At 44.4% G+C, this 16,364-nt stretch overlaps 1 protein-coding gene across 1 annotated transcript; it reads left to right on the top strand.

Moving 5' to 3' along the window:
* The first annotated feature begins 296 nt into the window (after positions 1 to 296).
* On the top strand, positions 297 to 11,565 carry LOC124120236 (lactase-phlorizin hydrolase-like). Its single transcript, XM_048389940.1, has 8 exons — positions 297 to 510; positions 3,491 to 3,621; positions 4,400 to 4,657; positions 5,975 to 6,158; positions 6,582 to 6,824; positions 8,266 to 8,395; positions 9,114 to 9,298; positions 11,308 to 11,565. The coding sequence occupies exons 1-8, from the start codon at positions 348 to 350 to the stop codon at positions 11,526 to 11,528; spliced, it is 1,515 nt and encodes a 504-aa protein (XP_048245897.1). The 5' UTR covers positions 297 to 347; the 3' UTR covers positions 11,529 to 11,565.
* The last annotated feature ends 4,799 nt before the right edge of the window (positions 11,566 to 16,364 follow it).

Here is a 16,364-nt window from a genome sequence, read left to right as displayed (position 1 = left end):
CGGGTAGATTTTGCTCGAAATGGAAGAGCGTTAGTTCTTTATGTTTGATCAACATATGAAAAAAACGATCAATAAAGTGTTGTTTTTTTTATCCCCGTGTTTTTTACTCACGCTATTGGTGAGGTGAGGTTAGGCGGCGTGAGCCGAGGTGAGGTGAGGTGAGGTGAGGTGAGGTGAGGTGTATGTGGTTTAACATCGCGTCCAAGATTATAGCGACCTGCATGAAGGTAATGTAACCTTTGACCCCATTGTAAAAACGCGGCTGTTCGTGGGAGGCAACCACGTGTCGAATCAAGGCCAGCATGAGATTGTAGTCTCTCGACGGCGACCTCACTGTTGTGTTCGTGATGTCGACGTGTGTGTGTTTAGTGTCATTGCTGCTGCTGTTGTCAGGACACGAAGCTTCCAGGAGGTACGAGGATGACTTTTATTACGGCACCTTCCCTGACGGGTTTCTTTGGAGCACTGCGACAGCGGCCTACCAAGTAGAAGGGGCGTGGAACGAAGACGGTACACTAGTTAGGTGTGAGTGAGTGAGTGAGTGAACGCCGCCGTTGGCACTACTCCTGTTATATCATAACTGCCTGTAAATATTCGAGCCTGTGTCACACAAACCAGTGATTGATAGCACGAGCAAGGATCAACACGCAGTAAAATAAGTCATACAGTGTACATCCTCGATCCTTACTTAACGGATTCTTTCGACATGGTTTGGATACGAGGGAGCTGTTTCTTGATCCAAGCTGACAACAATGAAGACAGCTTGTGAACACTTCATCTCAGGCAGACTGAAGTTACTCCTGCTTAAGTTTACATACAACATCCTTCTTGACCAACTCGTGTTTTTCCGGGACAAGCCGAATAGCGACTCGTGCCCCGCTCATGGCCATTTTTGCGACCGGGTTCCGTCTCAGCGCAAACGTGCATACCTAAAACAATTGTCAACTCTTTGCGTAATGGTTCACATATATTTCCCCATATATTATATATATTTCAGATGCAATTTAAAGCACATCGGGACGTGCGGAATTATACAGTATGGTTGACCACATTTAACTGTGTCTTTGGTTTATTTTTAGATGAAAGACATATATAAAATCAAAGATTATTTCTGAGGGATTCTTTGACGAAGAACATGAAATCATACGCGCATTCTGATTGGTTTGTCGTATTTTCGCACGTAACATTCATCGATCGGGGAACACGAGTCTTCTTGCAGGTTACGGAAAGGGGCGAGTGGTGACGAATGTAGGGGGACGAGTCTTCTTGCAGGTTACGGAAAGGGGCGAGTGGTGACGAATGTAGGGGGACGAGTCTTCGTGCAATTTACGGAAAGGGGCGAGTGGTGACGAATGATACAACATGTATGACTCTACCACTACAATCCTTGAGTTGTCCAAATGTTCATAGAAGTAAAAATCCTTGTGGCTTCCCTATAAATTTAAAATTTACCTAATTGAAGTTTCCAAGAGCGTAGCAATCGTTTAAACAAGACAACGCGCTTCAATATGTGTTGTCAGATTTTCGTCTCTACAAAAGCCTTCTTCCGCAAAATACTGATAAAAATACATATATAAGCTAGATAATGGCCAACATACAAATGTGACTCGGCTATAAGCTAGATAATATCTACATACAAATATGGCTCAGTTATAAGCTAGATACTACCCGACATACAAATATGACTTAGATATAGCGAGATCCCTTATTTTCCATGAGCGTCCCCAGAATGAGCAGAGTGGGTGTACATGTCAAGTTTTCTTTCAGCACACTCCATATTAACATAAAATTATTGTAACCGAAACCAATTATCAACATATACTACTCAAAAGAAGTAAAGGACCACCTGGTATTTTCACATTACTATAGTAAATCTGCCATGCCGCGCCATGAAAGATTAACTATAGTAATATGAAGGAATGGGGTGGTGCTGAACTTCTTTTGAGTAGTATATTTAAAACATTAAAACGGAGAGATACCGAAGCATGACATGACAGAATCTGGGAGACGTGTATTATCTCGCCTGATTAGGGAAAGGTCCGAGCATTGGGGATGGAAGATTAACTATAGTAATATGAAGGAATCGGGTTGTGCTGAACTTCTTTTGAGTAATATATTTAAAACATTAAAACGGAGAGATACCAAAGCATGACATGACAGAATCTGGGAGACGTGAATTATCTCGCCTGATTAGGGAAAGGTCCGAGCATTTGGGATGGAAGATTAACTATAGTAATATGAAGGAATCGGGTGGTGCTGAACTTCTTTTGAGCAGTATATTTAAAACATTAAAACGGAGAGATACCAAAGCATGACATGACAGAAACTGGGAGACGTGTATTATCTCGCCTGATCAGGGAAAGGTCCGAGCATTTGGGATGGAAGATTAACTATAGTAATATGAAGGAATCGGGTGGTGCTGAACTTCTTTTGAGTAGTATATTTATAACATTAAAACGGGGAGATACCAAAACATGACATGACAGAATCTGGGAGACGTGTATTATCTCGCCTGATTAGGGAAAGGTCCGAGCATTTGGGATGGAAGATTAACTATAGTAATATGAAGGAATCGGGTGGTGCTGAACCTTTTTTGAGTAGTATATTTAAAACATTAAAACGGAGAGATACCAAAGCATGACATGACAGAAACTGGGAGACGTGTATTATCTCGCCTGATCAGGGAAAGGTCCGAGCATTTGGGATGGAAGATTAACTATAGTAATATGAAGGAATCGGGTGGTGCTGAACTTCTTTTGAACAGTATATTTCAAACATTAAAACGGAGAGATACCAAAGCATGACATGACAGAAACTGGGAGACGTGTATTATCTCGCCTGATTAGGGAAAGGTCCGAGCATTTGGGATGGAAGATTAACTATAGTAATATGAAGGAATCGGGTGGTGCTTAACTTTTTTTGAGCAGTATATTTAAAACATTAAAACGGAGAGATACCAAAGCATGACATGACAGAAACTGGGAGACGTGTATTATCTCGCCTGATCAGGGAAAGGTCCGAGCATTTGGGATGGAAGATTAACTATAGTAATATGAAGGAATCGGGTGGTGCTGAACTTTTTTTTAGCAGTATATTTAAAACATTAAAACGGAGAGATACCAAAGCATGACATGACAGAAACTGGGAGTCGTGTATTATCTCGCCTGATTAGGGAAAGGTCCGAGCATTGGGGATGGAAGATTAACTATAGTAATATGAAGGAATCGGGTGGTGCTGAACTTCTTTTGAGCAGTATATTTAAAACATTAAAACGGAGAGATACCAAAGCATGACATGACAGAATCTGGGAGTCGTGTATTATCTCGCCTGATTAGGGAAAGGTCCGAGCATTTGGGATGGAAGATTAACTATAGTAATATGAAGGAATCGGTTGGTGCTGAACTTCTTTTGAGCAGTATATTTAAAACATTAAAACGGAGAGATACCAAAGCATGACATGACAGAGACGTGTATTATCTCGCCTGATTAGGGAAAGGTCCGAGCATTTGGGATGTGTACGTGAGGGAGCCGGGGAAGATTGTGGGCGGGGCCACGGGGGACGTCTCCTGCGACAGCTACCACAACTACCGAGAGGATGTACAACTACTCAAGACCCTGGGGGTACGTTGACGAACAATCAATCAAGCTTTCCCCAAACCACCAATAGCAGTACATAAGTATTTACATAATTATATACATAATACAGTATTCATAACAAGATGACATTTGTATGCAAAATGTTCAATTTGATTTTTTTCAATTTTACTTAAGGGGCGGTTGGTTAGCCTAGTGGTTAAACCGTTTGATCGTAACGCCGAAGACCCGGGTTCGATTTCCGACATGGGTACAATGTGTGAAGCCCATTTCTGGTGTCCCCCGCCGTGATATTGCTGGAATATTGCTAAAAGCGGCGTAAAACCCTACGCACTCACTCACTCAATTTTACTTAACAGTTGTATGATAAATCTGGCCAAATTTCTTAAATCTTTAACGTTACATAAGTTATGTTATTTACACATTTTGAACAGGTTTGGCCAGATGATAAATATTTTAGGAATTATGTCAATTCTTTGTTGGAAAAGAGCTTCAAATCAAAAGAGATAATGAAACTCGTTTCCAACTACAGTAGAGTGAAATGATTGGCAATGTTGTTCTTCTTTTGGATCCCCTTGTATTTGTAAAATATACGCCTTGAGAGTGTGCGCGCGTGCGTGCGTGCGTGCGTGCGTGCGTGCATGCGTGCGTAGGTGAGTGAACAATATTCATATTTCAGTTCAGATATCAGTCCATGTGTAATACATTCCGCCGTTATAACACATGTTCTTGGAATGAATTTTGTCCATCCTCTGTAAACCTGAATGAGTTTCAGTCACCAATGGCGACAGTTTCTGTTCAAAAGGTGTCCCACTACCGGTTCTCAATATCCTGGCCACGAGTGATGCCTTATGGGAACGGTACTGTCATCAACCAATCAGGACTGGACTACTATAACCGACTAATCAACGAGCTCCTTGCAAATGGGATCCAGCCAATGGTAACGATGTATCACTGGGACCTCCCTGAGGCTATCGAGGAAGACGGGGGATGGCTGAACGGAGACATTGTCGATCTCTTCACCGGCTACGCCAAGCTGTGCTTCAAAACGTTCGGTGATCGAGTAAGATATACTTAAAACAAAATCAACGACATACAACGCATGAATATTCGAATTAGGGTTGGTTGGTTGGTTTGTTCGTTGGTTTGTTGTTTAACGCCGCATTCAGCAATATTCCAGCTATATGACGGCGCTCTGTAAATAATCGAGTCTGGACCTGGCAATCCAGTGATTAATATCATGAGCATCGATCCACGCAATTGGGATCGATGACAAGAATCAACCAAGTCAGCGAGCCTGACCACAGGATCCCGTTAGTCGCCTTTTACGACAAGCATAGTCGCCTTTTACGGCAAGCATAGTCGCCTTTTACGACAAGCATAGTCGCCTTTTACGACAAGCATAGTCGCCTTTTACGACAAGCATAGTCACCTTTTACGACAAGCATAGTCGCCTTTTACGACAAGCATAGTCGCGAATTAGGGAAAAACGGACGAGTGAGTGAGTGAGTGAGTGAGTGAGTGAAAGTATGAAATACTACTAACTGAATACATCAGTTCGCGCAAGTATTTCAAAACGTGACTGTCGAATTGAGTGAGAGAATCTTGCCGCTCACTGAAACACATGTTACATCGGTCAATCTTCTCAGGAAAGCAACTACAGTAAACTACGGTTATAACGAACTCAAAGGGACCACTAATTTAAGTTCGTAATAACCGTAGTTCGTTATAAGCATATATACAGTATATCTGCAACAAATGTCCGGGACTAAAAAGAAGTTCGTTATATCTGTCAGTTTTTTATAAGCGTGTTCGTTATAAACGTAGTTTACTGTATGTCCGAAATATGCCTCTGTTTACCTTATTGGTACCCGGTAGAATCAGCTGGTAAGAGGACTGTTAACCTCTAGCGCCTTAATAGGCAGCTTGGCTTGTATACTCTTCTGGGAGCTGAGAATGAAAATCGAGTGCACACTGATCCATTGACGGGGGGAAGGGGTGGGGGTGTGGGGTGGGGGTGGGGGTGGTGGTGGTGGTGGTGGTGGGGTGTGGGGTGTGGGGGGTGGTACTGGAGCGCTTTGAGCACGCTTTAGGGTGTGGATATAGAGCATTATATACATGCACATTATAAATTTTATTATGTTCAGTTATTCCTGAAGGGGCTCTTGGCTCAAGTAAAATGGCAGTCCCGGCAAATGTTTGTCCAAAAGGTTTCAATCACCATTCTTTTTTTTCTAACTCAAATTCATGTTTTTTGTATCAATCTAATCAGTCGTCCACGTTACTCCAAGTTCAACTCAACTAATCACAACGTTTACATCTACACTGGAAATGGGTACCAGTTTGTAAAACATACCCCTCTTTGGTATCCGTTGAACAGGTGAAGTTCTGGATTACGTTCAACGAACCTTTGGTTGTGGCTGTGGGTGGGTACGGCGACGGGGGAAAAGCCCCGGGACTCCACCAGCCCGGCACATACCCCTACATCGTCGCCCACAACATAATAAAGAGTCACGCCAGCACCTACAGACTGTACGACGAGGAGTTCAGGGCGCTTCAGAAAGGTTAGCTAACTCTGATTACTATTCTCGAAAGCAAAACTGTGATCCTGTACGTTAATTAATGATTGAAAATTGTTTGACTATGATTGTTTATTTGTTGTTTAACTTCACACTGAAAATTCAAGCTGTATAACGGCGGCCTATAAATAATCGATTCTGAACGCATAAACCAATGATTGATATCATGAGCAACGTCCCTGCCATCGGGGTACGATAACACGCCATCAACTACGACACCGAGCCTGACCACCAGATCCATTTGGTATAGTTTCAGATGCTGGGGATCAATTCTAACCAGGAATCTCCTCGGGGACCCATAGTCCGTATCGGGAGATCAAAAGTTTCTTTTTTGTTAATTCTGTGAGCGTTTGAACTTGTATGATCTGACAGACATATATAGTTTTTTTTATCGTTACTCGTATGCAGGCCAGGTCGGCATTACTCTGAGTATGGTGTACAACCAACCCAAAGACCCCAACAGTGCAGCTGATAGGGATGCAGCTGAACGGGCCAGTCAGTTTGAACATGGCTGGTTCGCTCACCCAATCACTGTGAACGGCGAGTACCCGGATGTGATGAGGTCACAGGTGGACATGAAGAGTAAAGAGGAGGGTCTCACCACCTCCAGACTCCCGCACTTCACGGATGACGAGAAGAGGCGGATAAACGGTAAAGGAAATAATCTTTTTTTTTGTTTTATGCCGCAATATTCCAGATATTAACAGTTTACAACGGCAGGCTGTAAATAATTGGGGGCGGTCGGGTAGCCTAGTGGTTAAAGCTTTCGCTCGTCACGCCGAAGACCCGGGTTCGATTTCCGACATGGGTACAATGTGTGAAGCCCATTTCTCGTGTCCCCCGCCGTGATATTGCTGGAATATTGCTAAATGCGGCGTAAAACCATACTCACTGTAAATAATTGAGTTTGGACCAGACAAAGCATTGATATATACTAGTTGATTGAGCCTGGCCAACCAACCCTTTTTTTAACCGGCTCTTGCGACAAGCATAGGCTGCTGTGAACCAACTCTAATCTTGAATCTCTACTGGGGTAAATTCATATTGATGTAACTGCTTGTTTTTTGTTTAACGCCACACTCTGTAATGTATCAACTATATGACGAAAGGCTGTAACTAATCAAGTCTGGACCAGACAATCTAGTTATCGATGTTGTGTGCAACAATCGAAGCCTTCGGGAGGGGTGGACATGCAATCAAACAAGTCACCGAGCCTGACCACCGATCCATTTGGTCGCCACTTTACGACCAGCATGGGTTGCTGGGGTGTAGTGCTAACCCGGAATCACCAGGGGTGTTGATATAATTGACCAATGAATGTTTTCATGTTTGTTATACGCCGCAGCTGTATCACGAGTACCGTTAGCTAATAATAAGCGAGCCTGGTCCGGGCAAATCAGTGGTTGACAGCATGAGCAGTTCGGGCACATAAACACACATTCAGACAGGTCACACTTTGTGAAAAAATTCGACAAAATTCATTTCATAAACATAAGAAATACCGAAAATCAGAGTCTATTGTACGATTCCGACTATGTTATGAGTATGTGTTCATGAATCTCTTTCAAATAGTGTTGATGAGATGTTCTCGCGGAAAGTTGAGCGTATCCTACTCCCCCGTTGAACCAGTCATAAACACATGCAAAGGCAAGTTAATTGTAACTGCCCGATCTGCTCTTACGACTCACCCGCCAACCCTCCAACTAACCAAATCACTCACTCACTCACTCCAACAGCTTACCACTCACTCACTCACTCACTCACTCACTCACTCACTCACCCAACACCCACCCACCCACTCACTCACTCACTCCAACAGCTTACCACTCACTCACTCACTCACTCACTCACTCACTCACTCACTCAACACCCACTCACTCACCACTCACTCACTCACCACTCACTCACTCACTCACTCACTCACTCACTCACTCACTCAATCACTCACTCACTCAATCACTCACTCACTCACTCACTCACTCACCCAACACCCACTCACTCACCACTCACTCACTCACTCAACCACTCACTCAACCACTCACTCAACCACTCACTCAACCACTCACTCAGTCACCAATGTTCTTCTTCCAAGGCACTGCCGACTTCTTGGGCCTGAATTACTACACGTCGAACCTTGCGTCCCCCCAGGCCAGTCCCTTCAACCCCCCGAGCTACCACTCCGACCAGGACGTGCTCCTTGAGCAGGACCCCAAGTGGCCCAAGTACGACCATTACCCATTACGTCACATCAGTCCTCTAAATTCCGGTCAAACAGAGCGGAGGCGCCGGGAAACCATTCGTCACCGTTCGTCACCACCTCTTGTCATTCCGGCACAAGTCAATTGGCGATATTTGTAGCAGGTCACGGAAAGGGGCGAGGACTTAGGCCAAGGAATCCACTTTGAATATTTTTCGTCTTCAGATATTTTCTAGTATGTAAAAATATAAAAAGTGAAAGTCACAATTGTTTCACCATACTGAATAACAAATAGCATCAAGTGTAATTTTATAATATTTAGGAAAATATCCACAAAACACACAAAACAATGGCGGATGAGTACAACATTTTGGCCAAAGACGGAACCGAATTTGCACGAATCGTTATTCGGCTTATTCCGGATTGACACGAGAGGTCACGAATGACCGGAAAAAAGAAAATGTATTTTCATTCCTTTTTTCACTTAAATGACAAATATATATAATTAAATTTTAATAAGTAAGTATCATTATGACTTAATTTGGATTCACACTTATAACAATACATACACCTTAGTATATAATGTGTCCTTTATTGTCTAATGTAGCGAGTGGCCAGTTATCTTATTATCAACAGAATATATTCACACATATTACACAAATACGGTACTTCCCAGGAAAAGCGAGACACTCAGAATCTGATTAAGCAGTTTAGCGGTTATGACGTCATTTCCTTTTTCCTAGATCCGGGTCTTCGTGGTTACGGTACACGCCGAAAGGAGCACGGGCCGTGTTGAACTGGCTGAAGGTCACGTACAAGAACATGCCCATCTACGTAACGGAAAACGGCGTCTCCGACAACAACGGCAGCTTGCACGACTTCTACAGAGTGAACTACTACAGAGATTATCTGGACGAGATGTTGAAAGGTGAATGCATCAACAAACGGTTTCCATGGTTATACAGGGAAGACCTTTGTTTCCGGAACCCCCGACTTCCGGGTGTTTGAACCAAAAGGTCATGTCCCCAAATCCGTGAATCCTTAAACCGGATAATGTGTTAATCCGGATGATTATTATTTGAAACGTCTGTGAAAACCCCGGACCCCGGTTTTCCAGTAACCGTGATCGCGTCCGTTGGCTTGCGGATAGTCTGTCTGCCCGGCGAGAAGAAAGCGCATGACCGCGTCAGACAAAAGACGTTAAATGATGGTACTTGTTGTTACCTTGTGTGAGTGGTTTTTTTATCTTAAACTGCGGCATGGTACATGTATATCAGTGGGGTCTAGCACAATAGTATCGGCCTTAGTCCGGCCTAGTTCAAGCAGACCCCCCCCCCCCCCCCCCCCCCCCCCCCCCTCCCCACACACACACAATATTTGATTGACATTATTATAGAAGTAATGAGTGTGTATGGTTTTATGCCGCTTTTAGCAATATCCCAGCAATATCACGACGGGGGACACCAGGAATGGGCTTCACCAATGTACCCATGTTGGGAATCGAACCCGGGTCTTCGGCGTGTCGAGCGAACGCTTAACCACTTGGCTACCCAACCACCCCAACATTTAACAACATCTGTTTTGTTCTTCAGGATGTTCCAGGGCTAATTCTGTATCCACCTTCCCAGCATTAACCAATACAGCTGTCGGCAATAATCACGACCACAACATAGACGCTACATGTGTTACATTGTCACCCCACACCCAGCTAAATCACCCTGGGCCTTCATTGCCTTCTCTACCATGTAGTTTTGTTATTTTTGTACTTTAGTCTTATCCTGTGTAAGCATAACCTGACTATATATGACTCAACATGTATTAGTTCATGTGCGAAATCCGTTCTACCGGAAGCTTTCGTAAAAATCTCCAACATCGACATCAAAAGTTCAGTACTTCAACTGGGGTGGGTTTGAGGTGAGGTGAGGTGAGGTGAGGTGAGGTGAGGTGAGGTGAGGTGAGGTGGGGTGAGGTGAGGTGAGGTGGGATGGGTTGGGGTTGGGTAGAGGTGAGGTGAGGTGAGGTGAGGTGAGGTGAGGTGAGGTGAGGTGAGGTGAGGTGGGATGGGTTGGGGTTGGGTAGAGGTGAGGTGAGGTGAGGTGAGGTGAGGTGAGGTGAGGTGAGGTGAGGTTAAACGTCGCGTTGCATATACCGACGAGCATGCACGTGTGGTATGTGTGTGTTTCTGCTTGTACTTGTCCGGACTAATGCCGGTTTTATGGTGCCAGCCAACAAAGATACCATGCCGCAGTTGAACACGAATACCCGACTCATAGTATTCGGACCCCGAGCCGACCAGTGCTTGTTCTATCCACTTAATGCCGAGCGCCATTATACTATTTAGGTATGACGCGGCCGTAGATCAAACCACCGACCTTTCGCTTTCCGGGCAAACGCTCTACCGACTAGACCACGGAGGTGGACGGTGATAAGTATTCCATCTTCCCGAAGCAAGGGAATTAACTGACTTTTAAAGTCCAGTTTCCACCCTTGCCGAACTAGACTGGAATTCCGGAGTTACATTTTGGCTGGACAAACGAGTCTATGCATAGTCCAATCAAAATTGCGAAACGAACTAGACATCCGGTTCGTAAACAACATGGGTTTCAGCGTGCAGATTTCGGTGGATTGAAGGATTTGCAAATCACGTGTACCGCCAAAATGGCGTCTACAGATATTATGCAAATCGTTTTATGTTTTTAATGAAGGTGGTCAAATGATTTGATGCACTTCGCGGGGTAATGCCCGTTTTATTACAATATAGATTTTGATTATCGAGCAGATTGTCTTGACAGGGCGCCGCAAATGCAAGTGACATGAGAGGTGGAATCTGATTGGTCAATAGGAGGGACATGAAAGGGACACAACTCGGGAAGGTGGAAGTAGTCCTGAAACCAACAAACAATACAGAGTTGTTATTGCTATTGCTTCTATTTCCAGCCGTTCGTCTTGACGGGTGTAATCTGAGAGGCTACACATCCTGGTCTTTGATGGACAACTTCGAGTGGGCTCGGGGATACTCGGAGAAGTTCGGCCTTCATTACGTCAACTTCTCGGACCCCGCGAGACCACGCATACCTAAAGACTCTGCTAAATTCATAGCTCAAGTCATCGCAGATAATGGCTTTAAGCCACCGAATTCTGAGGAACATTCTTTATGATTTATCCAATAATAAAAAATCTCAATCATGTAAACAAGATAAGTTGTTTGTCTTCTGTTGCTACTCCGGCCCTACAGCTGCTGTTGTTGCTAATCTGGTCCTACAGCTGCTGTTGTTGCTACTCCGGACCTACAGCTGCTGTTGTTGCTACTCCAGTCCTACAGCTAATGTTGTTGCTAATCTGGTCCTACAGCTGCTGTTGTGGCTACTACTGTCCTACATCTGCTGTTGTTGCTAATCTGGTCATACAGCTGGTGCTGGTGCTACTCCTGTCCTACAGCTGATGTTGCTAAGCTGGTCCTACAGCTGCTGTTGTTACTTCCAGCTGATGTTGCTGCTCCGGTCCTAAAGCTGCTGTTGTTGCTAATCTGGACCTACAGCTGCTGTTGTTGCTGCTCCGGTCCTAAAGCTGCTGTTGTGGCTATTCCGGTCCTACAGCTGCTGTTGTTGCTAATCTGGACCTACAGCTGCTGTTGTTGCTACTCCTGTCCTACAGCTGATGTTGTTGCTACTTCTCTCCTACAGATGTTGTTGTTGCTACCCCTGTCCTACAGCTGATGTTGTGGCTACTCCTGTCCAACAGGTAATGTTGTTGCTAATCTGGTCCTACAGCTGCTGTTGTGGCTACTACTGTCCTACATCTGCTGTTGTTGCTAATCTGGTCCTACAGCTGGTGCTGGTGCTACTCCTGTCCTACAGCTGATGTTGCTAAGCTGGTCCTACAGCTGCTGTTGTTACTACCCCGGACCTACAGGTGCTGTTGTTGCTGCTCCGGTCCTACAGCTGCTGTTGTTGCTAATCTGGACCTACAGCTGCTGTTGTTGCTGCTCCTGTCCTACAGCTGCTGTTGTTGCTACTCCTGTCCTAAAGCTGTTGTTGTTCCTACTCCTGTCCTACAGCTGATGTTGCTAAGCTGGTCCTACAGCTGCTGTTGTTACTACCCCGGACCTACAGCTGATGTTGCTGCTCCGGTCCTAAAGCTGCTGATGTGGCTATTCCGGTCCTACAGATGCTGTTGTTGCTAATCTGGAACTACAGCTGCTGTTGATGCTACTTCTGTCCTACAGATGTTGTTGTTGCTACTCCTGCCCTACAGCTGATGTTGTGGCTACTCCTGTCCTACAGCTGATGTTGTTGCTAAGCTGGTCCTACAGCTGCTGTTGTTACTACCCTGGACCTACAGCTGATGTTGTTGCTGCTCCGGTCCTATAGCTGCTGTTGCTGCTAATCTGGTCAAACATCTGCTGTTGTTGCTACTCCGGACCTACAGCTGCTGTTGTTGCTGATCTGGTCCTACAGCTGTTGTTGTTGCTAATCTGGACCTACTAGTACCAGCTGCTGTTGTTGCTACTCCGGTCCTAAAGCTGCTGTTGTTGCCTTACCTTATTATTGTTATTGTCAGCAACACGACGACAAGTTACCAGTGCCCTCCGCCAGCTGCTTCCAGTCATACAAATGGACACTGTCTTACAAGAATACCCAAATTAGCAAAAGTTATCCCTCAAATGTTTTCAGTTGTGTCGAAATAGGTCTTTGGAACATACTTCGCGGTATTTCAGTATTACTTGTTTGTTTAATCATGATGATGAAATTGTTCACTTAAAAGAACCGGTGCCTTTAGCAAAAAAAACCATTTATTCAAGGGTCCGTCAGTAGGTCGAATGCCGTTTTTCCAGTCAGAGCCCTTGGTCTAGTGGTCTAGTAGTTTGAAATCTCCCGAGTTAAGATGTCAGGCTTTGTAAAATAATATGATACACTGTATTGAATCCAAACTCACTCACTCACTCACTCAACACGAATGAAAGTTTTACTTCTAAACCTTCAACAAACAAGAGCGTAAACGAAACAACTTGTACACTTTTAAATAAATAAACCAAACATTACCTGAGAAAAATATTTTTCTTCATCTATGGATTGTATTTCCCGCGAAATCGCCTTATGTTGAATGTCAGAAGTGTTTGACACTCCGCTAACAGGATCCCCGACAGGTGGACTAAGGGCCTGCCAGGTGAACGGCAACAGATGGGTTCTTGTGTACAACCGTAAATCTAAACTGGACCAAATGATCACAAAACGTTGTCAAAACGTTTCTAGGCTGAAAACAGTCGTCCAAACAATGCATACTTTAGTCCAAAACACAACTATGATTCCCGTATAAGATACATTATCATCAAATAGCCATTTCTTATTTGTTTCAGATTTAGACACCATCAAACACGGGAGTGTACTTTCTTTTGCCCAGCAGTTTAGTTAGAGGGCATCGTAGAGAATTAAAAAAACGTATTTATTAAGATCTGTCATACTGATTTTGGGGGCGGTCGGGTAGCCTAGTGGTTAAAGCGTTCGCTCGTCATGCCGAAGACCCGAGTTCGATTCCCGACATGGGTACAATGTGTGAAGCCCATTTCTGGTGTCCCCCACCGTGATATTGCTGGAATATTGCTAAAAGCGGCGTAAAACCATACTCACTCACTCAGCAACGATACGCTTTGACGTCATCTACTGTGACGTCCGCCCGGAGAGCGGAAGGTCAGGAGTTGGATCCCCGGCCGCGTCATAACAAAATACGTTAAAAGATGGTACTTGTTTCAGATTTAGACACCATCAACACCGGAGTGTACTTTCTTTTGCCAAGCAGTTTAGGTAGAGGGCATCGTAGAGAATTAAAAAAAACCTGTCTGGCCTCAGCATTAAAGGAGCTAAAACAAGGACTGGTCGGCTCGGAGTCGGTATACTGTGTCTGAGTGGAGTATTCATGTCAAACTGCGACATGGTATCTCAGTGTGCTAGCATTATCAAGATTGGTACAAACAGCCACACACACACATGCGCTTACATGCACGTCGCTATATAAGTGTAATCATCTTGAACGCGACGTTAAACCTCATTTCACCTCACCTCAGCTTTTAACGTCTTTTGGTATGACGCGACCGGGAATCGAACCACCGACTTTCCGCTCTCCTGACAGATGTCCTTTCCACTAGACCACGAAGGCGGCTGCTCCTATAAAGAGACATTGGATATGTGGTGAGGTGAAATGGGGTTTAACGTCGCGTCCAAGGTGATTGCACTTATATAGCGACGTGCATGTACGTGTGTGTGTGTGTGTGTGTGTGTGTGTGTGGCTGCCTGTACTAGTCCGGACTGATGCCGATTTATAGTGCTAGCACACTGAGATACCATGCCGCATGTTAACATGAATACCCCACTCAGACACAGTATACTGACTCTGAGCCGATCTGTCCTTGTTTTAGCCTCTAAATGCCGAGCCCCAGACAGGGTAACCATCTTTTAACGTCTTTTGGTATGACGCGGCTGGGGATCGAACCCCGGACCTTCCGCTCTCCGGGCGGACGCTCTACCATTAAACCACGGAGGCGGTCCATTGGATATGGGATAAAAGAGACCCTAGAATCTGAATACCCCATGTTAGACATCTCGAAAGAACATGCCGACAATTAACCTTATATAGAGCTGCGGTATTATCAATTGTGCCTGGCACATGAGAATAGCTCAACCCCTCAACACCCTCTCCGCAATGATTAATAAAACGCCCAATGTTATGAAAAGAGACAACACGTGTAGATTTCTCATCTCGAGTCAGTTGCGGATCAAGTTGAGAAAATTCCTCCAGATTTCCAATCTCTAACACCGCCCTCCCAAGACCATCACCCTGGCTGCCACCTAGAAGAAAATACTCTTCAACCCACGTCGAGGGAACACTACTCGCAAAGATTCATCCTAAAACATGGAGCATCTTGGGTTGGTTGCATTGTATGCGCGGCACAGGAAGAAAATAGTCTCAGAAGCTGAGAACATTAGGAAATAACATGGGTTAATTTGGCTTCTCCGACGGTCTAGAAAACAGCCGTGTTGCTTCCCGCCCTGCCCAAATATTCATCGACTTGACTTTATTCTCGGGATGACATTTGTAGCCCGGCTACACTTTGTAGGAAAGAGCCATTTTCTAGCTTGCTACCAATGTTGTAGCTGTAAAACGACAACGCCCTTATGTTTTAACAGCTTCGCCGACGTAAAGAAATGAATGATAGGAGTACTAAGGTATATCTAGACACTGATGTGACTTTCTTTCGCCGCTCTGCAAATATATCTGAAAAGGTTTATCACATTATTCGCATTTAGGCACGTTGTTTCAAGCAACTGAATGCACTACTCATGGAAGGCAGTGGTACCAACAACAACAACAACAACAACAACAACAACAACAACAACCCTCTTACCTCAATCGCTTATATTTAATGGGAGGGCGTGGTTTGATTAACGTTGGGACTCTTCGTGATGGAATTGTTTTGTGCACTTTTGCACACACTTATTTGTCTGATGATTCTCTTGCATATTAAGACTCATGATCAGGCATTTGACATTTTACGTAAACGAGCTAGGGATGTGGGACAATGTCAGAGTTGATTTTGTTGATGGTTCTGTACTGCTGGTACAGAAATGAGTGTCAATCAAGCGAAGTGCATGTCGAATCGGTCCAGATTCATTTTTTCAAGGAGAGGCTATCTGAACGACCAATGCATCGAGTTTAAGTGCAGCAACCCCGCAGAGTCCTTCGCTTGGATGAAGTCGACTGGCCTGAAAAGTGAAACAGAAGGCTTTCTGTTTGCTGCTCAGAATCATTGACTTCCCACTCGAAACCGTCAATGTGTGATTTTGCATCAAAATGTAAATACGAAATGTAATCATGTAATAAATTTAATGAGACTATCCAACACATTGTCAGTGGATGCCCAGCTTTGGCACAAACACAGTATCTTGAGGTACATGGTGGAGTGGCTCGATCATTTTATTACCGTTTTTGCAATGCTTGTG

The sequence above is a fragment of the Haliotis rufescens genome, unplaced genomic scaffold, assembly GCF_023055435.1.
Source record: "Haliotis rufescens isolate VD_foot unplaced genomic scaffold, xgHalRufe1.0.p SCAF_8, whole genome shotgun sequence".
NCBI lineage: Eukaryota > Metazoa > Mollusca > Gastropoda > Lepetellida > Haliotidae > Haliotis > Haliotis rufescens.
The sequence above is the reverse complement of the archived record's forward strand: the minus strand, read 5'-3'. Positions and strand labels throughout refer to the sequence as shown.

Bases quoted from the DNA above. Each gene is read 5' to 3' on its own strand.
- LOC124120236 (XM_048389940.1), top strand. From the start codon at position 348: ATGTCGACGTGTGTGTGTTTAGTGTCATTGCTGCTGCTGTTGTCAGGA. The intron at 511-3,490 runs GTACACTAGTTA...TCGCCTGATTAG, and splicing joins AGGGGCGTGGAACGAAGACG to GGAAAGGTCCGAGCATTTGG. The intron at 9,299-11,307 runs GTGAATGCATCA...TTCTATTTCCAG, and splicing joins TCTGGACGAGATGTTGAAAG to CCGTTCGTCTTGACGGGTGT.